The sequence below is a fragment of the Felis catus genome, chromosome D2 (genome assembly GCF_018350175.1).
Source record: "Felis catus isolate Fca126 chromosome D2, F.catus_Fca126_mat1.0, whole genome shotgun sequence".
In the NCBI taxonomy this organism is placed as follows: Eukaryota; Metazoa; Chordata; class Mammalia; order Carnivora; family Felidae; genus Felis; species Felis catus.
The window spans coordinates 63147681-63160823 of record NC_058378.1 but is presented as its reverse complement, the minus strand read 5'-3'; the positions used below and the strand labels follow the sequence as shown (position 1 = coordinate 63160823).

Genomic DNA, 13143 nt, shown 5'->3' with positions numbered 1-13143 from the left:
GACCCCAACACCAAGGCTCTTTCTTCATGCCTATGAGGATATAACTGCTGGCTATAATCCCAGCACCATCTGAGGTTAGGGATCCTCAAAGTGTTCTTGAAGGGGCCATCTGGATCAGAATCATGTCATGAGCATGTTTAACAATATGTCGACTCCCAGGCCCTACAGGAGACAATCTAAACCAAAACCTCTGGGGTGGATCCCAGGAATCTGCAATAGAACCAGCTTGCCAGAGGGTCATGGATGTTAAAGGTTGATAGAAATGGCCATAAGAACTGTGCTGCTAGAAGAAGCAGAGAATGGAATTTTTCTGCTCAAGGTGCTTTTGAGGATAATTTACAAAATAGTAATTGGCAAATCCAGAACACGGGGTAAGTGGTCTGAAATGGGCTGATTAAGGAACAGACTCTCCAACATGGAAAAAAAAAGTGGAATAACAAAGGAAAGTCAGGGGAAGGAAAAATAACTATTATCCAAGATCTACTAGTTCTTTTAAGATGTTCAGAGAATTGTTATTTTCCTTTTAGACATGTGAATGACCAAACAAAAGGGCTAGAAAAACTGAGGTTTCAATTGACTTCAAATACACCAAATATAAAGAAGTCCCCTTTCCTGTGGGTTCCTAGCATGTCCTGTGTGTGACTATAAGAAGGCTATCAGCTATTCAGGAGCTGTTGGTTTATGTGTCTGCCCATTCCCTTTTAGAATACAGACTGGGGGGGGGGCAGAGACCATGTCTCATTCCCTCTTTATATCTCTAAAAATGCAGGTCATGACTGCCATCCAGGGGACACCCAGTAAATATCCTATAAGAGAATTAGAAAGAAAAGTGAATAAATTATTAATTGTTTCATTTAACAGTGAGGGAACAGGAACCCCAAGAATTTTAGTTGCTGTCCTGGAAACACAGCCTCTCCATGGAAAAACTGAAATTAAGATCTAGGTTTCTACTCTCCCAGTCTGCTTGCCTATAAATATCTGAAGACCATTTCTCCCTGCTCCTCGAAAGGATAAACCCAAATTGCAAACATGGCCCCCAGTGGAGACAGAGCTGGAGGGATGGTGGGTGCTTCTGGTGCCTCCTCCTGGTCCAGGACTGTCCAACCCTCTGCCAGAACTTGGAGAGTGTGCTCATTCCAGCACTCTGCCCAGGTCCACCTGCCTCTCTTGGCAAGTAGAATGCACAGGATATATTAGCAAGCACAGTCTGGCCAGGCAAGAAAAGACCTGGACACAGAGCTGGGAGTGACTAATAAGCCTCTCTGATGCACGATCCCTAAGAAGCAGGGTTCAGGACGTTACCTGGCCTCATCACAGAGGTCATTCTGTGTTCTACTCCCCTGTCCCCATCAAGGATGTCAGACATAGGCCAGTTGCCTTCTCTATCTCTCAGCACCATTCCTGAGTTAGAAGCTAAGTTAGGCAGGATGGGGGACTAGGGAAACATAACAAGGCTGCCTTATGCCTCAGAGATGGGGGCACAGCAGCATTGCAAGTAACTGCCCAGAGCTAGAGTCTAAATGAGCTAGAATGGGTGCTAACTTTCCATCTACCAGCTGCTACAATTTAAACATACAACATGCAAACAGAAGAAGCAGAAATAAAGGAACTTGAAACAACCAGGCAGGACTGTCTAGTATAATCAATGTTTAAGGTCACAGCTAGGGAAATCACAATTCTATCATGAAAGCTTTTTTATGATAAAGGTAAAAATGGCCTCAATGCTTGGTGTTCAGTGTGGATCACAGATCAGAAAGCTACCTACCCGTTTCTTCCCACAACCTCTCCAGCCTGCCTTTACTGGCCTTATCTCCCTTCATCTTTGCCAGCCACAAACCACAGCCCACAGCCTTGCACACACCACTTTTCATGGGTGAACTCTGGGAATGTGTGAGGTTCTCCTCTCTATCCAAAATGTTCTGATAAAATCCTACTAATCTCTCAAGGGCCAGATCAAAAACTTCATCTAAGAAGCTTCCCCCAACTTTCTTTTACACACACACATAGACACACACACACATGCACACACACATGCGCACACATGTGCATACATGTGTGTGTGTGTAATCTATTGTTAAATTGGCTAACATACGGTGTGTAAAGTGTAAAGTGTGGTCTTGATTTATGGGGTAGATTCCCATGATTCATCGCTTACATACAATACCCAGTGTTCATCCCAATGATTGGCCTCCTCATTGCCCATCACCCATTTTCCCCTCTCCCCCACCCCCTCCATCAACTCTCAGTTTTTTCCCTGTATTCAAGAGTCTCTTGGGGCGCCTGGGTGGCTCAGTCGGTTAAGCGTCTGACTTCGGCTCAGGTCATTATCTCACGGTTCGTGGGTTCAAGCCCCGCATCAGGCTCTGTGCTGACAGCTCAGAGCCTGGAGCCTGTTTCAGATTCTGTGTCTCCCTCTCTCTCTGCCCCTCCCCCACTTGCACTCTGTCTCTGTCTCAAAAATAAATAAACATTAAAAAAATTAAAAGAAAAAAGAGTCTCTTATGGTTTGCCTCCCTCCCTCTCTGTTTCTAACTATTTTTTCCCCTTCCCTTCCTTTATGGTCTTCTGTTAAGTTTCTCAAGATCTACGTATCAGTGAAAACATATGATATCTGTCCTTCTCTGACTTATTTCACTCAGCATAATACCTTCCAGTTCCAACCATGTTGCTGCAAATGGCATGATTTCATTCTTTCTCAATGCCAAGTAGTATCCTATTGTATATATACACCACATCTTCTTTATCCATTCATCAGCTGATGGGCATTTAGGCTCTTTCCATAATTTAGCTATTGTTTAAAGCGCTGCTATAAACATTGGGGTACATATGCCCCTATGAACCCCCAACTTCCTTAGACTATTAGCAATACTCCCACTTATAACTCAACATAATATATGTTCAACCCTATGAACCCTGTGAGATTGTGCTAGAATTACTCAAATCCTTGTCTATTTCCCCAACAAGCCCACAAGCTCTCTGAGGTGGAGATAATATCATATTCACCTCTACATCCCCTCAGTGACCAGAATATGCAGATTTTAATTTTTTTGATATTTATTTATTTTTGACAGAGAGAAAGAATGATCAGGGGAGGGGCAGAGACAGAGGGAGACACAGAATCTGGAGCAGGCTCCAGGCTCTGAACTGTCAGCACAGAGCCTGGAGCCTGTTTCAGATTCTGTGTCTCCCTCTCTCTCTGACCTTTGCCTGTTCATGCTATCTCTCTCTGTCTCAAAAATAGACGTTAAATTTTTTTAATTTAAATAAACACCAGTTGAATAAAAGAACTAAGTGATCAATTAACTAATTAATTAATTAATCATAAATGGTAGCAAGTTCTATAGAACTAGAAGCTAAGAACTGTGTGTTCTAGTTTTTCCTCACTATAGGTTTTATTTTAGTATTATTATCATTATTTTTTTAAATATTTATAAAACCTCTAGACCCAATGTGAGGCTTGTACTCATGACCTCAAGATCAAGAGTTATAAGAACTCGTGACCCTGAGACCAAGAGTTGCATGCTGTTCCAAATCAGTGAGCCAGGTACCCCCCCCTCCTTTCTTTAAATACTTATTTTAGTATTATTTTTATTTTTTTTAGGTTTTATTTATTTATTTCAAGAGAAACAGTGAGCAGGGGAAGGGCAGAGAGAGAGATCCCAAGCAGGCTCCACTGCTAGTGTGGAGCCCAATGCACAGCTTAAACTCACCAACCTTGAGATCATGACCTGAGCTGATACCAAGAGTCAGTGGCTTAACCTTAATACACAGCTACCCAGGTGCCCATTTAGTATTATTTTTAAATACAAACTTTTTAAAATTTATGTACAGTAATTTTTTTGACATACAGTTCTAAATTTTTAACAGATATACGGATTTATGTAACAACCACCACAGGTTGCCAAACATTTACAATACCCTGAATGATTCCTCGTGCTGCTTTCTTGTCAACCACCCTGGAAACCACTGATATATTTCTCCATGGTTAGTTTTTCCTTTTCCATAGGATCATATAAATGGAATCCTACAGTATGTAACCTTTTGAGACCAACTTATTTCACTCAGTATAATGCCTATGAAATTCATCCATGTTCTTTACAGATGTGCCACAGCTTTGCTTACCCATCCATCCATTCAAGGATATTTAGGGTATTTCCATTTTGGGGTGATTATTAATAAATCTGCTACAGACATTTGTGTATAAGTTTCAGTGTGAATTTCTGTATGGTAAATATGTAGGAGTGGGATTTCTGAATCATAAGGGTGTGTGTAAATTTATAAGAAGCTGCCAAAATGTTTTTCCAGAGTGGTTGTACCATTTTGTGTCCCCACCAGGAAAGTATGAGAGTTCCAATGGCTTTACACTCTTGTCAGCATTTAGTATTATTTTAGTAATTCCAATAGGTATGTAATAATACCTCATTATGGCTTTAATTTTCATTTCCCTAATGTATAATGATGTTGAGCATCATTTCATTTGCTTATTTGTCATCCTTATATCTTCTCTAGTAAATGGTCTACTCAAATTTTCTCCTGTTTTAAAAAAAAAAATTGCATTGTTTCTTATTGTTATGCTCTCAAAGTCCCTGATCACAAGTCCTTTAATAAATACATAATTTGCAAATATTTTTCCTAGTATCTTCACTGTTTCTTTGGCAAAGCAAATACACGCTTTTTTAATTTTGAAATCCATTTATCAATTCTTTGTACTTTTTGTTCTTGGTGCCAACCCACAGTCATGGAGATTTTCTCTTATGTGTTTTTCTATATTTTTTTTATAATTTTATATTTTACATTTAAAAATATCCATTTTTGAGTTGCATTTTGTGTAAGGTGTGAATCATAGGTTGAAGTTCAGTTTTCCCCATATGGCTTTCCAATATTTTCCACCATCATTTGTTAAAAATAACATCCTTTCTTGACTGAATTCATTGTCCCTTGCAACTGTGCTCAATTTACTTATTAGTTGTAGGAACTTTTTATTTTTGTAGATTTCTTGGGATATTCTACATAGACAATTATGTCAATGAGAATAATAAGAGTTTTAATTCTTCCTTTGCAATCTATATGAATTACATTTCATTTTTCTTCCTTTATTGCACAGGCTAGGACTTTCAGCATGATGTTGAATATGTGTGTTAAGAATAAACATCCTTTTCTCTTTCCTGCTCTTATGGGGAAAGCATTCAGTATCTCATGAAATATAATGTTAATTGTAGGTCTTTTGTAGATGTTCTTTGTTGGAAGTTCCCTTTCATTTCTAGTGAGTTGAGAGTTTTGTGCTTTAGTTTTCATTCTATCACTAGCTAGCTGTGTGAATTTGGGCAAACTTTAGTCCAGACTACCATATCAGAAAAAAGGAAATAAATGTTGTGCCTTTTTGTGATGATTAAAAGATAGAGATGTGTGTGTATGTGTAAATGTATGAGTAAGAAGGCCCTCACCACACAGCATGAAAGAAAAGTATCATGCATTTCATTAGGATATACAAAATACAACATCTCCAGGTTAATGCAGTCTTGTTATATACATTTTCTAAGTAAATATGGGTTAGAGGCAATCAGAATATTAACTACTGAAAAACTGATTTTGGAAACCTGAAAAATATAACAGGATTAATATATACCATATTTAACCTAAGTGTGGCACATGACATTTATTCCTGTTGTACTTGCTTGTTTTCTTCAATTCTTGACAATAGGCCAGAAACTATTATGTTTTTTTGCATTTTTAATCTCATAAAATTTTGTGGCAGTCCTGCACCATAGGCCTTATCCAAATTTGGATCAGAATCGTTAAACTTTTGGGAAATAGGTTTAAACTTAATGTGAGAAATTACCTTAAATAGACAAACAAACAAACAAACAAACATGGGTGCTGTCCAGGAGTAGAAAAGGATGTTTCTAATTAAGCCTAAATCTGGGAACCTGAGAATACACTGTCAGAAGTTTTCAGGGATGGTATTCCTACATAGACAGGAGGTTAGATAGTCATACAAAGTTTTTCCAACTCTAAAATACTACAACCAGCACAGATCACATCTAAGGCAAAAAATGTTGACATGGAGGGACACCTGGGTGGCTCAGTTGGTTAAGGGTCCAACTCTTGATTTTCGGCTCAGGTCATGATCTCATGGTTTGTGAGTTCAAGCCCCATGTTGGGCTCAGTGCTAACAAAGTGCAGCCTGCTTAGGAGTCTGTCTGTCTGTCTGTCTCTCTCTCCTTTCTTTTTAATTTTTTTTAACGTTTATTCATTTTTTGACAGAGAGACAGAGTGCCAGTGGGGGAGGGGCAGAGAGGGGGGAGACAGAATCCGAAGCAGGCTCCTGGCTCCGAACTGACAGCACAGAGTCCGACGTGGGGCTCGAACCCACGGACCGTGAGGTGAGATCATGACCTGAGCTAAAGTCGGACGCTCAACCGACTGAGCCACCCAGACACCCCATCTCTCTCTCTCCTTTCTGCTTCTATCCCAGTGGCTGACTCATTCTTTCTCTCTTTCTCTCAAAACAAATAAATAAACATTAAAAAAAAAGTTGATATGGGAAGCAAAGCCAAGATAGGAACTGTACCAAAACCTGGCCTCTAGATCATCTGCGGCTACTCTCTGCTCTTTTCCTGCTGCCCTATTCCTCCTTCACACCCCTACATCTCACTCTTCCCCCAGTTTCTTTCTCAGCAATAAGAGTCAGATAATATCATTTTGAATCCATTACTCTTATGATCAGTGCATTTGAATGGGTGGCATTATTTTCTTAAATCTTAAATAGCTTTTCTGTTAAAAAAATACTTTTTTTTTGTTTAAAGAGTATGTGAACCATCCCTCATCCTTGCCTGCTTCAGAGACTCACATTTATTCAAGGACCAAATGCAACCAAATTACATGGAAAGGAAAGGAAAGGAAAGGAAAGGAAAGGAAAGGAAAGGAAAGGAAAGGAAAGGAAAGGAAAGGAAAGGAAAGGAAGAGAGGAGAGGGGAGAGAGGAGAGGAGAGGAGAGGAGAGGAGAGGAGAGGAGAGGAGAGAAAAGAGAAAAGAGAAAAGAGAAAAGAGAAAGAAAAGAGAAAAGAGAAAAGAGAAAAGAGAAAAGAGAAAAGAGAAAAGAGAAAAGGGAAAGGAAAGGAAAGGAAAGGAAAGGAAAGGAAAGGAAAGGAAAGGAAAGGAAAGGAAAGGAAAGGAAGAAAAAAATCAAGTACTCAGCAGAATATAGTAACAAATGCTGGTCATCTTCTAAAACTTTTAAAAAGAAAAAGAAAAAGAAAATATCCCCCAAAATGCATGTTTCTGGCATGTGCCTGTGTTTGGCATCAAAAACAGATTTATCAGGGACAAAGCGCATGCAGTTTTACTTAATGTGTTCTAAATGACAATCCAACGCCCACAGCCAGGTCAAAACTGACCCTCCTTACATCTGTACCTTTTACAATTTCCATAAAATGTCTCTCCACTTGGTCAGCCTATAACCCCATGAGGTGGGGAGAGCAAGGATGAGTGTTCTCAGATAATGGAAGGACTCAGCACTGAGATCAGAGGGTGTTTCTCCAGGCCTTAGGGCTAGTGCATGGAACAACCCAGGACCCAACTCACAGTCTGGGGCCTGTTCCACAGCATTCCTCCATCACAACTATTTCCACAGAGTATTTGGCTCTATTGTTGACCTAGGCTAATTATATTTTCATCTCTTTCATTTATATCATATATTTTCACACATTTCATGTGTTTTTAAGTTGATTTTCTTGGGTAGGGAAGAGCTTTATGATAATACGATCAACTCTGGGAAGAGTAAAATGTTTAAGTGGTGCAAAATGATATGTTATCGATTTCCGTGTAAGACATGCGCAGGTGCATACTGTGCGAAGGGGTCACGTATTCAGGATCCTGGGATTCCACTGCTTGTTTGCAGGGACAAGAAACAGAAAGGGTTTGCTCACCCCTGTATCTCCAGGGCCTAACACAGCACAGAGTAGCCTGACCCTACATATTTGTAGAATGAATGAATAAACAGTTTTGAAAAAATTGTCCAGTGACTTTTTTGGGTAAGCTTGACTATATGAAGGTTCATTTTTAAAGCTGGCAGTCCCTGTAATTCACCATGTGAATGCAAAATAGCCTGATGAGCTATGGACATTCCTATTCGAATTACACTGAAGATGCCAGGAAATTACTAACAGGAGCCTCAAAATTCATCACATTAACTCACATCCCCAGAAAATTCATTCCTGAGGGTGTATTTCAGTGAAACATCTCCTTTGGGACCAGAGGCCTCTCCCCCTACTCTGAAAAATAGGATGGATATGGCAGTAATGGAGCTCAGGCCTTTTCATTTTCCCAAGCCATTAAAATGCAAATTAGGGGAGGAGGGAGCCTTGCAGGCAGACCCCCCCTGGCCTAGCCTCCAGGCCTCAGCACTCACATCCATCTGCAGTCCGCACCTCCATGTGCACCAGGTCCGCCTCCTTATCCAATCCGGCCACCGACCTGGGGAAGGAAGGAGAGACAGTGACCACACGGAAGGCAGACAACAAAGTGCAAAAAAGAATTCAGGGCTGACTATTACTTGGAAAGCCACTTTCTCAAGAGGGCCTAGCCTGCATTGTGGGGACCCACAGAGGATGGCCACTGGTGAGCCTGGCAGACACAGCTGTCACCTGCAATGGTCACAACTCATGAGTCCTGGAATGGCATTAGGGAGTCGGTGGCTCTCAAAAAAAAACCATAAAAGAGTACAAAGTCCACAGTAATACAGGTCTAAATCTTTGTCTGTCCTTGCCTCTTCACCACCTGGCACCTAAGAAGTTCTCTCTTCCCCACCTCCTTCCTTCTCCCCTCACACCCAGTCTTGCCACACAGGATTCCTTCCAGCACTTTCTCCCCCTTGCCTTCCCACTGGGAGTGTTCTGTTCCCTACCCTGATCTGTCCTCTGGATGAGGGTGGTTAACCTCCACTCAAGCTGTTTACTTCAAGACACTGTTGCCCTCCTGAGTTTGAGGCTATCTGCCCTTCTTTCCTCCTGCCCCGGAAACAATAAGTGTTTGGTGACACACATTAAAATCTAGTCTGACAAGAACAAAATTCTCGGAGTGATCAGAGTGGGAAACCTTAAAGGTCTATGGCCAACAGCCAAAAGCAGACAGGCTGAGAATCCTGACAAACTAATCCTTGTGGGCCTCCGACCTTCCACACATAAAGCCCCAGTCAGCCATCTCCCACATGAGGTATCCAGGCCAGAGGTTGACACAGAAAGTCAGCTAAAAGAGGCAACACAGACATTAAAACATTCATGCACTAAAGAGATCACATAATCCACTCTCCAGCAAGTTCTTGCTTGGTCTATTTACTCTTATTTTAAATATCATTCTAAGATGGGATTTCTGGTTTTCCAGTCTTCAACAGGTAATAAGTGGCAAGCTAGAAAGAAAAGGTAGAATTTAAAATTGTGAGAGGGGTGCCTGGGTGGCTCTGTTGGTTGAGCATCTGACTCTAGATTTCAGCTCAGGTCATGATCCCAGGGTCATGGGGTCAAGCTCTGTGTTGAGCAGGGAACCTGCTTGTATTCTCTCTCTCCCTTTCCCTCTACCCCTCTCCCCTGCTTATTCTCTCTTTCTCTCTCTCTCTCTCTCAAAAAAAAAAAAAAAAACTAAACTAAATAAATAAAATAAATAAAATAGAAATTTAAAACAGTGAGCATCAATAGCTGATACCCAGATAGCAAGAAAAATAGAAAAAAACCTATGAAAAACAGACCTAAGAACTTAAAACCCAAAGCTTCTCCCTGGCCCTTGGGCCATTCATTACTCTAGTAGAGGGCCATTCATTACTCTATTGGCATCTACGCTAAAGGGAGAACAGAAAATAGGAATCAGGGGGGGAAATGGCATCAGTGCACTCTGTTTAATAAAGTAGGTTGCAAATGCTATATGTTAGGAAAAATAAAATGATTTTTATTTTTTCAAATGAAATGATTATGTTTTGAATGCCTAAAGCTGTTACTTAAAATCTCACTTATGATCATCAAAATACTGTATTTTAGTTTTTGCTCACCTCAGTTGATCCTAAGGGAAACTTCTAAGGTAAAGAGAGCAGGTATCATTAGCTGGTTTGACCAAAGGGAAAATGAGGCACAGAAAAGTTGATGTTTGACTAAGATCACAAAGGGATGAGGCCAGAACTAGAAAGACTTATTGATTCCTCAGCCAAGAGCAAGTCATGTCCTTTTGGCTCTTCTCCCGTTTGCTTTCCATGTCCTTCGTATCCAATGGTTTCCTTGTCCCCTTTCTTCTCCAGCTAACTCTCACCCTTCCTTCAAAGCTCACTTGGCTCACCCCTCTGGCAGCCCTTCCACTCTTCATGTTGCTGAAGAGTCCTCTATCTGCTTCCATAGCATCTGTACATTGGTGGTTCTCAATGTTGGCTGCTCATGAGAGCCACTGGAAGAGCTTTAAATATCTGGATGTCCGGGCCCCTCCCGGACATCCCTCCCCATCCCTCCCAATGAAATAAAAATCCTTTGGAGATAATGAGGAAAAAGCTAATAAAAACAAGATAAAAGGGGCCAGCCAGATGTCCAAGGCTGGATACTCCCTTTGCATACTTTTGGCTTCTGTAATCTTGCTTGCCTCCTGTGTCCACCAACTACCCAGATAGCAACACTGATAAGAGCCCCTTCCCCTTTTTCTTTTTTCTCTCAACCCTCTACCATCTCAGCCATAAAAGAAGGCTGATGCCAAGGTTCGGGGCTCAGCCTTTGGAGGTGACTCCGCTGGGTCAACACTGGTGTGCAATAAATAGTCTTTTCCTGATTTCCCTAGTGTGTGTGGCTTGTCTCTTCCTGGGCACCGAGCATTTGCTGTAACAATAAGATGATGGCATCGGTAGTTTTTTTTAAAGCTCCCAAGTGACTTCTATGTATAGCCAAGTGTTAGAACCACTGCTTTGCATGGCTCAGTCATATCACTTATGTCATTACACTTGCCTGCTGTACTTGGATATAAATTTTAACAAAGTAGGACCCTATATATTTATCTTGGAATCCTTGGCACTTTTGTGCTGAGTATATATCAGGGGCTACCAATGTGTTTATTAAATTAATATATTATTCATTTAATAAGCAATCCAGTCTACTATGATAATGCCAAAATTACAATGTGAAACTCACATTGAGTCATACAAACAGAGGGCTGAGGTCATACAAACAGAGGGCTAAAGCTATCAGAATGGACTTCATGGACACCTGCTCTATTTTACAGTCTCCCTTTCTGTTTATAAGCAAGTTGGTATTGTCAGGATAAGAGGATTCTCAGGTATTCTTCTATCATTCCTCCAAGGTCAAGGGCAGGGTAGAATGGACACAATTGGAACCTGGTTCCAATGACCAAGCCTAACTGGTTATCAAGTGCTATTCTATAACAAAAGAAAAGCCCTTGTCTCTTAGGAGCTTAAAACAATGCAAACACCACCAATAAAAAACCAGAAACCATTCCCTAATTCAGGATTTCTCACTCCCTCCTATCTATCTAAAACCTTATCTTTTAAGGTTGAAATTGAATCACCTCCTGGAAGCTTTCCCTGGTCACTCTAGCTTACATTGATTTAACTCCTTTGGACTTCTACAGAATTCAGAATCTGGATCATATATCCTCTAGCATTTGTATTTTGATTAAGTTTTTGCTTCCCTAGAGCAGACTTCTGCAGTCTTGGCTATCTTAGTACCCCTACAACCTTTCCATCTTTTATAGAACTATTCTACCCAACTCAAGCCATGTGCTTTGTCCAGGGTCATCAATTACAGCAGCCCACCCATCTGAACCCCCAGGATGGTATATGATCCAGCATGACCATGAGGCATCTTGGCTGTGGTGATTGGAACATGTCAGGACAAGTTAGAGGACTTCCTCAGAATTTCTCTAACTGGAGCTCATTAGAAAGAATTGCTTTTCTTCTCTACTCACCAAGTCAAGACTGTTGAGAGAAAATTTTCTAGTCTGATAGGGAGAATAGGTCTAAAGGGATGATGTGGATATAATACAGAAAGATTGGCATTGTGACAAGGAGTCTCATAGAGAGATAGGGAGAGAAAGGATGATATGAGGACAGTGGTTGAGACAAAGACAGACAGAGGTTCAGAAAGAGACAGAGTAGACCAAAATGGCAGCACAGGAGACTCCTGAGTGCCCTTCCTCCCAGGTACACACTGGGTATAGCTATATATGGAGCAATTCTCTCTGAAAGAGATCCAGAAACTAGCTGAGTGACTCCCACACACCGGATGAATGAGAAAACACCCACACTGAAATGGGGAGAAAAGGCTAAGATACACTCTCACCATGAACCCCACCTCTGGCACAGTGACACATAATCAGGAGCAAAGGGTTTGGCCTCCATATTTAGCATCACAACTTTTAAGGCTTGCATCAGAGGGATGGGACCCCAAAATGCCTAGCTCTGAAAGCCAGTGGGGCTTGTGTCCAGGAGACTATAGCAAACAAAGAAGCAATTCTTCCTGTGTGCAAGAGCAATCAGTGAAGCTATTGCCCTAGGGCTCAGTGCACCTTCCCCCAGTCTTTCCCTGAAAGTGGTTTATCTGCAGACTTTAAAAGCTGCTGCCTGAGGGCTAGGCTTCTAATTTATCAGGCTTTGAGGGGCTGTGATCCTCCTCACAGACTGAGGAAGCCCACTGATACCTCTCCCATCTTCTCCCTACAGCCCATTCCAAGTTGCCAGTAGCTCCCTGGAAGGAGCTGTGCTACTGGAAGGACCACACCCCAGCTTTTAGGGTTGCTGCCCAAGGGATGGGTCCCCAGATCACCTGGCTCTGATAGCCAACAGGGCTTCATTCATGAGTCCCAGAGGACTATAGCAAACAAAGAATCCATTCTTAACCATCTACTTCCCCAAGGTTCAGTGCAGAGGAAACAGGTCCAAAACACCCATCTTCTACTCTTTCCCTGAAAGGGATTTATCTGCCTACCTTAAAGGCTACCACCTGAGGGCCAGGCTTCTAATTTAGCAGGCATCTGGGAACTATCTGCCATCTTCCAAAGACTGGGGAAGCTGGCAGATACTTCTCCTACCATCTCCTTCAAACCTACTCCAATAATAAAACCAAGTCACCAGTATCTCTATGAAAGGAAGTTGTACACGTATGT

At 41.5% G+C, this 13143-nt stretch overlaps 1 protein-coding gene across 2 annotated transcripts in view; it reads right to left on the bottom strand.

Moving 5' to 3' along the window:
- The window catches only part of SORCS3 (sortilin related VPS10 domain containing receptor 3), a 597794-nt gene that overhangs the window by 156712 nt on the left and 427939 nt on the right, over positions 1-13143 (bottom strand). For both annotated transcript variants that reach the window (XM_023240898.2, XR_006587279.1), the window contains exon 6: positions 8411-8475. In XM_023240898.2, the coding sequence (XP_023096666.1) occupies positions 8411-8475 (65 nt within the window). The remainder of the gene's footprint in view (positions 1-8410; positions 8476-13143) is intronic.